The 11,532-nt window shown below is 46.8% G+C and overlaps 1 protein-coding gene across 10 annotated transcripts in view; it reads left to right on the top strand.

Moving 5' to 3' along the window:
* Positions 1–11,532, top strand: part of LOC139229874 (zinc finger protein ZFP2-like) — a 40,431-nt gene that overhangs the window by 1,061 nt on the left and 27,838 nt on the right. For 6 of the 10 annotated variants that reach the window (XR_011587839.1, XR_011587840.1, XR_011587837.1 and 3 more), the window contains exon 2: positions 890–4,487. Coding sequence is in view for 1 of the 10 variants with exons in the window: in XM_070861506.1 (XP_070717607.1) it covers positions 890–1,890 (1,001 nt within the window). In the remaining 9 variants the exon portion in view is untranslated. Of the gene's footprint in view, positions 1–889; positions 4,585–11,532 lie in introns of those variants that run through there. The other 4 variants (XR_011587842.1, XR_011587844.1, XR_011587845.1 and 1 more) reach the window with 4 other exon arrangements.

Here is an 11,532-nt window from a genome sequence, read left to right as displayed (position 1 = left end):
CAGTGCCCCCTGTTATATAAGAGCATAAGAAATAGGAGCAGGAGTAGGCCATCTGGCCCCTCGAACCTGCTCCCCATTCAGTAAGATCATGGCTGATCTGATCAGGGACTCAGCTCCACTTCCCCGCCTGCTCGCCATAACCTTTTACTTCATTATCACTCAAAAATCTGTCTATCCCCACCTTAAATATATTCAATGACCCAGCCTGCACAACTCTCTGGGGCAGAGAATTCCAAAGATTTATAACCCTCAGAGAGAAACATAGAAAATAGGAGGAGTAGTAGGCCATTCGGCCCTTTGAATCTGCACCGCCATTCAATATGATCATGGCTGATCCTCTCTCAACACCATATTCCTGCTTTTTCCCCATACCCCTTGATATATTTTGTTTCTAGAAATCTATCTATCTCCCTCTTAAATATATTCAGTGACTTGGCCTCCACAGCCTTCTGTGGTAGAGAATTCCACAGATTCACCATCCTCTGAGTGAAAACATTTCTCCTCATCTCAGTCCTAAATTTCTTACCCCGTATCCTGAGACTGACCCCTTATTCTAGACTTCCCAGTCAGGGGAAACATCCTCCCCGCATCCAGTCTATTCAACCCAGTCAGAATTTTATACGTTTCAATGAGATCCCCTCTCATTCTTCTAAACTCTAGTGAATACAGGCCTAGTCGACCCAATCTCTCCTCATACGACAGTCCTGCCACCCCAGGAATCAGTCTGGTGAACCTTCGCTGCACTCCCTCTATGGCAAGTATATCCTTTCATAGGTAAGGAGACCAAAACTGCATCTCTGGAGCTATATACCGTGCATGTTCATTACCCGGTACCCTGGCACAGATAACCTGCCGCTGAGTTCACTGATTCTTTGCTCTTGTTTGGTAGACAGTCTGTGCCCGAACACTTTGGAAGGAAGGGTCAGCATGGAGATAAAGAAAGAAACTGAATTGGTGACAAATGGTGGGTGTGGATCATCTGAAGGAGCTGGAGCCAGTCCGCAGGCATCGGGCAATCGGGGCTTGGCTGCCTTTCAGTGCAATGTGTGTGGGAAAGGCTTCCGCTGGCCCAGCCTGCTGGACACACACCTGCGTGTTCACACTGGAGACAAGCCCTTTGAATGTACCGTGTGTAAAATGCGATTTTACACTTCCAGCGAGGTGACCAAGCACCAGCGATTTCATACCGGGGAGAAACCGTTTGAATGCACAGTGTGCAAGAAGAGATTTCACACCTCCAGTAACTTGATCCAGCACCAGAAAATCCACACTGGAGAGAAACCATTTGAGTGCACTGTCTGCGCCAAGAGATTTTACAGGTCCTGCGACTTGAGCAAACACCAGCGGATTCACACCGGGGAGAAACCGTTTGAATGTCCAGTGTGCAAGAAGCGATTTCACACCTCCAGTAACTCCATCCAGCACCAGCAAATCCACGCTGATGAGAAACCCTTCGAGTGTACCGTGTGCAAGAAGCGATTTTATACGTCCAGTCTGTTGACGCAGCATCAGAAAATTCACACTGGGGAGAAACCGTTTGAGTGCACAGTGTGCAAGAAGCGGTTTTACAGGTCCGGGTACTTGATTGAGCACCAGCGAATTCACACCGGGGAGAAGAGGTTTGAATGTACGGTGTGTCAAAAGAGATTTCACACCTCCAGCAACTTGAACAAACATTCAAAAATTCACACGGGAGAGAAGCCCTTTGAGTGTTCAGTGTGTCGAAAGCGATTTTATACCTCCAGTAACTTGACCCAGCATCAGCAGATCCACACTGGAGAGAAAGCGTTTGAGTGCACTGTGTGTAGAAAGCGATTTAAAAGTTTCAGGTACTTGTTGCAGCATCAAACAAAGCACACTGGGGAAAGTATGTTCAAGGCGCGAGATTAGACTGCGGATTGCTGCCCTGCAGTTTGTACATTTTTGCCTGTCTTTGATGAGTTGTTACGCAGTGTTTCAATGTTTGACATTGGTCCCTTTGCTTCAGTAACTTTCCCAGCCCTTGTGCAATGATGGTGATGATATCAGGGTGGCTCAGAGACATGGACCATATACAGTAGACACACCAAATCGCTGGAGAAATACCACCAACGATGTTTCCGCAAGATCCTGCAAATCCCCTGGGAGGACAGACGCACCAACGTTGGCGTCCTCGACCAGGCCAACATCCCCAGCATTGAAGCACTGACCACACTTGATCAGCTCCGTTGGGCGGGCCACGTTGTTCGCATGCCTGACACAAGACTCCCAAAACAAGCGCTCTACTCGGAACTCCTATACAACAGATGAGCCCCAGGTGGGCAGAGGAAACATTTCAAGAACACCTTCAAAGCCTCTCTGATAAAGTGCAACATTCCCACCGACACCTGGGAGTTCCTGGCCAAAGATTGCCCTTAGTGGAGGAAATGCATCCGGGAGGGCGCCGAGCACCTCGAGTCTCGTCGCTGAGGGCATGCAGAAAGCAAGCGCCGACAGCGGAAGGAGCATGTGGCAAACCAGGCTCCCTACCCACCCTTTCCCTCAAAGACTATCCCACCTGTGACAGAGACTGTAATTCCCGTATTGGACTGTACAGTCACCTGAGAACTCACTTTTAGAGTGGAAGCAAGTCCTCCTCGATTCCGAGGGGCTGCCTATGATGGTGATGATGATGGGTTCCCTAACGGACTGGACTCACAATCCCAGAGTATCCTGTTGCACCATTTCTCCTGGTGAAATCCAGAATCCACAGTGAAACGGTAGTCGATTTAAGAGCATGGGGAATGAACCAACATGGATTGCTCTTTCAGAGAGCGAGTGACAACTGACCAGCCCGTTCTGTGCTGTGAAACGCAACCGATTGTGCCTGTGCCAGCTCTTTGCTTGAGGATGTCCCAAACTACTCCCAGAACCCTGCATCGTGCTCTGCTTCAGACATTGATCCCATTTTCCCACCGAAAGATGCAACTCTCTGCCTCAACTTCTGGCAAAGTATTCGATCCTGGAACAAGCCTCCCAGTATAGAAAGGTCTCCTCACCAACTTTCCCTTAACCTTGCACTGGTGATGACTGACTCGGTGAAAACTATTTCAGTGTTCTGTATTTGCTGAAACCCAAGTGGCAGTCTTGCAGCAGAAAGGGTCTGTGTGTAAACCATTAAATCCAGTGTGTGCACCGTGTTGTACGTTCAGGTCAGTGCATCCTGGGATTCTCGCCAGTACTAATTACTTCCTACTCTTATTTTGAATTGCTGCGTTAAGTGTAAGAAGTACTAACTTCCTTTAATGAGTGTGTTAATAATTATTCAGTATTGATTGGGTATAAAATATTGTATTAAATGTATGTGTCTTTATTACCAGAACACATCTATCCTAATCTAACCAGGCGATGTAACTTGAGATTCCGTGTCCGTTCATATTTTGGCTGCTGCTCCAGACCCATCACTTCTATTTTCCCTTTAGTGACCCATTTTATCTTTTCTCTTTACCCCTCCTAGGCCCCTCTTTCCTCTCATCATACCTCCGTTCATTTCTCCCCTCTCGGGTACTCTGCCCCCCACCGACCACCAAATCCCTCTCCAACCCTTCACTACCCCTCCACCTCCCTGCTCTCCTGCCGCCATCCCAGGTTTGACTCTTAGATAAACCCACAGCTTCCCTCTGGCATCCTCTGCCGAGGACCTGCCTCATCTCACTCTCTCACTGACCTTCCCACCCAGCTGGGGGCTAATCCCACCTTCCCGTCCCACTCACCCCTCCCAACGCTGACCCTGTGGCCTCTGTCAGTGGATCAGCTGCCATTGCCCCTCTCCGTACCTCCCTCCACAATGTCCGTTCACATGTGAACAAGACCCTTGCCATCCATCAGCTTGTTGGGGATGATTGCACCAATATCATGGTCTGGATGGAAATCTGGCTGATGGATGCTGACACCTTCGCCCTGAATGAAACCTCCCTGTCTGGCTGTACCTTCCATTCCCTGCCCTGTCCAAACAGCCGGCGCGGTGGCTGTATGATACCCGAGTGATGTATACATGTATATGTAAGATTTGGTATAATCTCATGTGATTAAAGTTGTTGGTTTCTTTTTACTAAATGAAATGGTTAAAATGTATTAATCCCTAGGATGTTTCACGGTTTGAGTTGTCAGGGTACAATATAACTGAGACTGTGGTTTCTGTTTTTGCTGAAACGACAATGTGGAAGATTCGTGTCTCGTGACTTACCGTGACCACACTGGGGAACAGTCAGTCAAGCCAGTTTTGAGATAAGAGTGGAACAATGAAGACAGGACGATGACCGTTGGCATCGGTTGTTTTGAAGGAAATACTTCCTCCTTGGGATCTTGTTCACAATGACACTGGTCATGCCAGAATGAATCAGCAATGACAGTATTCCAAGAGAAACACACTATAAAAATCTCAAAATTTTCTTCACATTGTAGTGAAAATCAGGATTGGAAAGGAACAACAACGAAGATTGTGTCTCTACCCAGAGAAAGAAAACAAGGTTGTATAGCTTATTTCTATGTTTGTCTACGGCTTAATGACATTGTGTGTATCTGGACTTGGTCTCTCTCAATAAACAATAGTAGTTGCAAACCCTATTTGGTGTCAGAAATCAAACTGCTTACATGACGGTGTGGTCCTTATCACCAAACCACATCTCGGTCTGTCTCTGGCACCTTCTCCTTCTTGGAACATCGCACCTTGTTCCACCTTTAAAATCCTGTTTCTCTCCCACCCATCCAAGTACCACGCAAAGTATTTCACTGAGAGATCTTCACTGATGTCCTCCCTCAGCCTCTGCACCAAGCGATGTCTCATCCTTGGTGATTTAAGCCTCCATCTCAACTCATCATGCCCGCTCTCCTCTGCGTTCACTGCCCTCCTATCCTTCCTTAATATCTCCCTCTCTATAAACTCACCTACCCATGTTCACGGCCACCCCCTCGGCCTTGCCATCTCACGTGGCCTCTACTCCCATCGTGTCAATCACAGATAAGGCCATCTCTGATCACTTCCTTGTATCTCTCTCCACTCATGTCCCCCTCTCAACCCCACTTCCTTCTGTGTTCATCCCTGGAAAAAACTCTCCCCCAAGTCATTTACACTGGCACTTTCAACATCCCAACGATCCAGCCTTTGGCCCTCCATTCACCACGATATTTCTGCAGCTACTGATCTGCTCAATCACACCCTCACCTCCACCTTTGATGCCCTTGTCCCCAGTAAAACCATTACTCTCCCACCCTGGTCAGTCCCCCTGGTATGGCCCTCATCTCCATTCTCAAGTCCAAGGGACGCAGACTTGAACATTTATGATCAACAACTGATTTAACCATTCGTCGCCAGATCTGGCTGGACCACATAAAGCACTATCGTGTCCTGCTCTACTCTGCCAAAACGGCTCACTATTCCAGGATCATCCTGGAATGCAAAGACAACCACTGGTACAAACCATCTTCTTAAACCCCTCTCTCCTGTCGCCTCCACCTTCACCTCCAACAACATGTGTAAGGGGCTTCTTTGTCACTAAAATTGAGACCATTCGATCAGCTACCTCTGCCGCTTCCCCTAGCCCACCGGGCTTAACTTCCTCTCTCCTCGTGCCCTCTCCGAGCTCATGAGTCAGAAGGTTGTGGGTTCAAGTCCCACTCCAGGGACTTGAGCACAAAAAAATCTAGGCTGACACTCCAGTGCCGTGCTGAAGGAGCGCTGCACTGTCGAAGGTGCCATCCTTCGGATGAGACGTTAAACCCTTCTGCTCCACGGGAGGTTTCTGTCCTCCCTGAGGTCACCTTAGGACACCTACGTTACAGTGTGCTTATAGAATCATAGAAATTTACAGCACGGAAGGAGGCCATTTCGGCCCATCGTGTCTGCACCACTCTCAGGTGAACGTAAAAGATCCCACAGCACTATTTCGAAGAAGAACAGGGGAGTTATCCCTGGTGTCCTGGCCAATATTTATCCCTCAACATAACAAAAACAGATTATCTAGTCATTATCACATTGCTGTTTGTGGGAGCTTGCTATGTGCAAATTGGTTACTGCGTTTCCCACATTACAACAGTGATTACACTCCCAAAGTACTTCATTGTCTGTAAAACGCTTTGAAACATCCGGTGGTTGTGAAAGACGCTGTATAAATGTAAGTCTTTAACCTTTTGCAGGAGAACCACTTCCTGCTCCTTCAACACCATTCCCAACAGACTGCTGACCACTCAACTTCCCTTCCTGACCCGCATGTTAACTGATATTTTTAAATGGTCCTCACTTCTCAGATACTGTACCTCTCCCCATCAAATCTGCCGTAATTACCACCCTCCTCAAAAAAAAAACCCTTGGCCCCACTGTGCTTGCAAGCTACCGCCCCATCTCCAACCTCCCTTTCCTCTCCAAATTCCTTGAACGTGTTGTCGTCTCCCAAATCCGTGCCCACCTTTCCCGCAATTCCATGGTTGAATCCCTTCAATATGGTTTGCACGCCTGCCACAGTACCAAAACGGCTCTCATCAAAGTCATAAATGACATCCTTTGTGACTGTGACAAAGGCAAACTATCCCTCCTCGTCCTTCTTGACCTGTCTGCAGCCTTTGACACAGTTGACCACTTCATCCTCCTCCAACGCCTCTCCACCAATGTCCAGCTAGGTGGGACTGCACTCGCCTGGTTCCATTCTTATCTATCTAATCGTAGCCAGAGAATCACCTGCAATGGCTTCTCTTCCCACTCCGCATCGTTACCTCTGGTGTTCCCCAAGGATCTATTCTTCGCCCCGTCCTATTTCTCATCTACATGTTGCCCCTTGACAACATTATTCAAAAACACGGCTTCAGTTTCCACATGTACGCTGATGACACCCAGCTCTACCTCACCACCACTTCTCTCGACCCCTCTACAGTCTCGTAACTTGTCAGACTGCTTGTCCGACATCCAATTCTGGATGAGCAGAAATTTTCTACAATTGAATATTGGGAAGACCAAAGCCATTGTTTTCGGGCCCCGCCACAAACTCTGTTCCCTAGCCACTGACTCCATCCCTCTCTCCAACTTCTGTCTGAGGCTGAATCAGACTGTTCACAACCTTGCTGTCATATTTGACCCTGAAATGAGCTTTTGACCACATATCCGCAGATGGAGAATGAAACAGTAAATTCAGAGACCATGGTCCAGAACTTAAAGAAGGGTAACTTTGAAGGTATGAGGCGTGAATTGGTTAGGATAGATTGGCGAATGATACTTAGGGGGTTGACTGTGGATGGGCAATGGCAGACATTTAGAGACCGCATGGATGAATTACAACAATTGTACATTCCTGTCTGGTGTAAAAATAAAAAAGGGAAGGTGGCTCAACCGTGGCTATCTAGGGAAATCAGGGATAGTATTAAAGCCAAGGAAGTGGCATACAAATTGGCCAGAAATAGCAGCGACCCCAGGGACTGGGAGATATTTAGAACTCAGCAGAGGAGGACAAAGGGTTTGATTAGGGCAGGGAAAATGGAGTACGAGAAGAAGCTTGCAGGGAACATTAAGGCGGATTGCAAAAGTTTCTATAGGTATGTAAAGAGAAAAAGGTTAGTAAAGACAAACGTAGGTCCCCTGCAGTCAGAATCAGGGGAAGTCATAACGGGGAACAAAGAAATGGCAGACCAATTGAACAAGTACTTTGGTTCGGTATTCACTAAGGAGGATACAAACAACCTTCTGGATATAAAAGGGGTCAGAGGGTCTAGTAAGGAGGGGGAACTGAGGGAAATCTTTATTAGTCGGGAAATTGTGTTGGGGAAATTGATGGGATTGAAGGCCGATAAATCCCCAGGGCCTGATGGACTGCATCCCAGAGTACTTAAGGAGGTGGCCTTGGAAATAGCGGATGCATTGACAGTCATTTTCCAACATTCCATTGACTCTGGATCAGTTCCTCTGGAGTGGAGGGTAGCCAATGTAACCCCACTTTTTAAAAAAGGAGGGAGAGAGAAAACAGGGAATTATAGACCGGTCAGCCTGACCTCAGTAATGGGTAAAATGATGGAATCAATTATTAAGGATGTCATAGCAGTGCGTCTGGAAAATGGTGACATGATAGGTCCAAGTCAGCATGGATTTGTGAAAGGGAAATCATGCTTGACAAATCTTCTGGAATTTTTTGAGGATGTTTCCAGTAAAGTGGACAAAGGAGAACCAGTTGATGTGGTATATTTGGACTTTCAGAAGGCTTTCGACAAGGTCCCACTCAAGAGATTAATGTGCAAAGTTAAAGCACATGGGATTGGGGGTAGTGTGCTGACGTGGATTGAGAACTGGTTGTCAGACAGGAAGCAAAGAGTAGGAGTAAACGGGTACTTTTCAGAATGGCAGGCAGTGACTAGTGGGGTGCCGCAAGGTTCTGTGCTGGGGCCCCAGCTGTTTACATTGTACATTAATGATTTAGACGAGGGGATTAAATGCAGTATCTCCAAATTTGCGGATGACACTAAGTTGGGTGGCAGTGTGAGCTGCGAGGAGGATGCTATTAGGCTGCAGAGTGACTTGGATAGGTTAGGTGAGTGGGCAAATGCATGACAGATTAAGTATAATGTGGATAAATGTGAGGTTATCCACTTTGGTGGTAAAAACAGAGAGACAGACTATTATCTGAATGGTGACAGATTAGGAAAAGGGAAGATGCAACGAGACCTGGGTGTCATGGTACATCAGTCATTGAAGGTTAGCATGCAGGTACAGCAGGCGGTTAAGAAAGCAAATGGCATGTTGGCCTTCATAGCGAGGGGATTTGAATACAGGGGCAGGGAGGTGTTGCTACAGTTGTACAGGGCCTTGGTGAGGCCACACCTGGAGTATTGTGTACAGTTTTGGTCTCCTAACTTGAGGAAGGACATTCTTGCTATTGAGGGAGTGCAGCGAAGGTTCACCAGATTGATTCCCGGGATGGCGGGACTGACCTATCAAGAAAGACTGGATCAACTGGGCTTGTATTCACTGGAGTTCAGAAGAATGAGAGGGCACCTCATAGAAACGTTTAAAATTCTGACGGGTTTAGACAGGTTAGATGCAGGAAGAATGTTCCCAATGTTGGGGAAGTCCAGAACCAGGGGTCACAGTCTGAGGATAAGGGGTAAGCCATTTAGGACCGAGATGAGGAGAAACTTCTTCACCCAGAGAGTGGTGAACCTGTGGAATTCTCTACCACAGAAAGTAGTTGAGGCCAATTCACTAAATATATTCAAAAGGGAGTTAGATGAAGTCCTTACTACTCGGGGGATCAAGGGTTATGGCGAGAAAGCAGGAAGGGGGTACTGAAGTTTCATGTTCAGCCATGAACTCATTGAATGGCGGTGCAGGCTAGAAGGGCTGAATGGCCTGCTCCTGCACCTATTTTCTATGTTTCTGTGTTTCTATAACTAAGACCGCCTATTTCCACCTGCGTTACATCGCCCATCTCTGCTTCAGCTCATCTGCTGAAGCCCACTTCCATGCCTTTGTTACCTCCAGACTTGACTATTCCAACACACTCCTGGCTGGCCGCCCACATTTTACCCAACGTAAACTAAAAGTGATCCAAAACTCGGCTGTCCGTGTCCTAACTCGCACCAAGTCCCGCTCACCCATCACCCCTGTGCTCGCTGACCTACATTGGCTCTCCTGGTTAAGCAATGCCTCAATTTCAAAATTCTCATCCTTCATTTCAAATCCCTCCATGGCCTCGCCCCTCCCGATCTCTGTAATCTCCTCCAGCCCCGCGACCCCCTGAGATGTCTGCGCTCCTCTAATTCTGTCCCCCAGAGCATCCCTCATTGTAATCGTTCAACCATTGGTGGCGGTGCCTTCGGTTGTGTAGGCTTCAAGCTCTGGAAATCCCTCCCTAAACCTCTTCGTCTCTCTACCTCACTTTCCTCCTTCGAGACACTCCTTAAAACCTACCTCTTTGACCAAGCTGAACTATCTAGGTGTCATATTTGACGTTGAGCTGAGCTTTTGACCCCATATTCCCTCCATCTCAATACAAAATACAATAACTATCACTAATTAAGTAGTACTAGGCAAAATAATGGGACTAAAGGCGAACAAAGGATCTGATGGCTTTCATCCTAAGGTCTGAAGAGAAGTGGCTGCAGAGATAGTGGATGCATTGATTGTAATCTACCAAAATTCCCTGGATTCTGGAGCAGTCCCAGCAGACTGGAAAACGGCAAATGTAATGCCCCTATTTAAAAAAGAAGGCAGACAAAAAGCAGGAAACTATAGACCAGTTAGCCTAACATCTATTGTTGGGAAAATGCCCGAGTGCATTATTAAGGAAGCAGTAGCGGGACATTTGGAAAAGCATGGTTCAATCAGAGTCAGCGTGGTTTTATGAAAAGGAAATCTTGTTTGACAAATTTGCTGGAGTTCTTTGAGGATGTATCAAGCAGGGTGGATAAGGGGGAACCTGTGGATGTGGTGTATTTGGAGTTCTAGAAGGCATTCGATAAGGTGCCACATAAGGGTTTACTGCATAAGATAAACACTCACGGCGCTGGGGGTAATATATTAGTATGGATAGAGGATTGGCTATCTTACAGAAAACAGAGAGTCTGGATAAATGGGTCATTTTCCGATTGTCAAACTGACTAGTGCTGTGGGAATTGGTGCTGGGTCCTCAACTATTTACAATCTATGTTAATGACTTGGATAAAGGGACCGAGTGTAATGTAGCCAAGTTTGCTGACGATTCAAAGATGGGTTGGAAAGCAAATTGTGAGAAGGACACAAAATCTGCAAAGGGATATAGCCAGGCTAAGTGAGTGGGCAAAAATTTGGCAGATTGAGTATAATGTGGGGAAATGTGAGGTTATCCACTTTGGCAGAAATAATAGAAAAACAAATTATTTAAATGGAGAAAAATTGCAAAAAGCTGCAGTACAGAGAGACCTCGGGGTCCTTGTGCATGAAACACAAAAAGTTAGTATGCAGGTACAGCAAGTAATCAGGAAGGCAAATGGAATGTTGGCCTTTATTGCAAGGGGGATAGAGTATAAAAGCAGAGAAGTCCTGCTACAACTGTACAGGGTATTGGTGAGGTCACAAGTGGAGTACTGCGTACAGTTTTGGTCTCCGTATTTAAGAAAGGATATATTTGCATTGGAGGCTGTTCAGAAAAGGTTCACGAGATTGATTCTGGAGATGAGGGGGTTGATTTATGAGGATAGATTGAGTAGATAGGGCCTATACTCACTGGAGTTCAGAAGAATGAGAGGTGATCTTATTGAAACTTATAAGATAATGAGGGGGCTTGATAAGGTGTATGCAGAGAGGATATTTCCACTCGGGGGAAACTAAAACTATGGGACATTGTCTCAGAATAAGGGGTCGCCCATTTAAAACTGAGATGAGGAATTTCTTCTTTGAGTGTTGTAAATCTGTCACATTCTCTGCCCCAGAGAGCTGTGGAGGCTGGGTCATTGAATATATTTAAGGCGGAGAGAGACAGATTTTTGACCGATAAGGGAGTAAAGGATTACGGGGAGCGGGCGGGGAAGTGGAGCTGAGTCCATGATCAGATCAGCCAT

This window comes from Pristiophorus japonicus, chromosome 19, assembly GCF_044704955.1.
Source record: "Pristiophorus japonicus isolate sPriJap1 chromosome 19, sPriJap1.hap1, whole genome shotgun sequence".
In the NCBI taxonomy this organism is placed as follows: Eukaryota; Metazoa; Chordata; class Chondrichthyes; family Pristiophoridae; genus Pristiophorus; species Pristiophorus japonicus.
The sequence above is the reverse complement of the archived record's forward strand: the minus strand, read 5'-3'. Positions and strand labels throughout refer to the sequence as shown.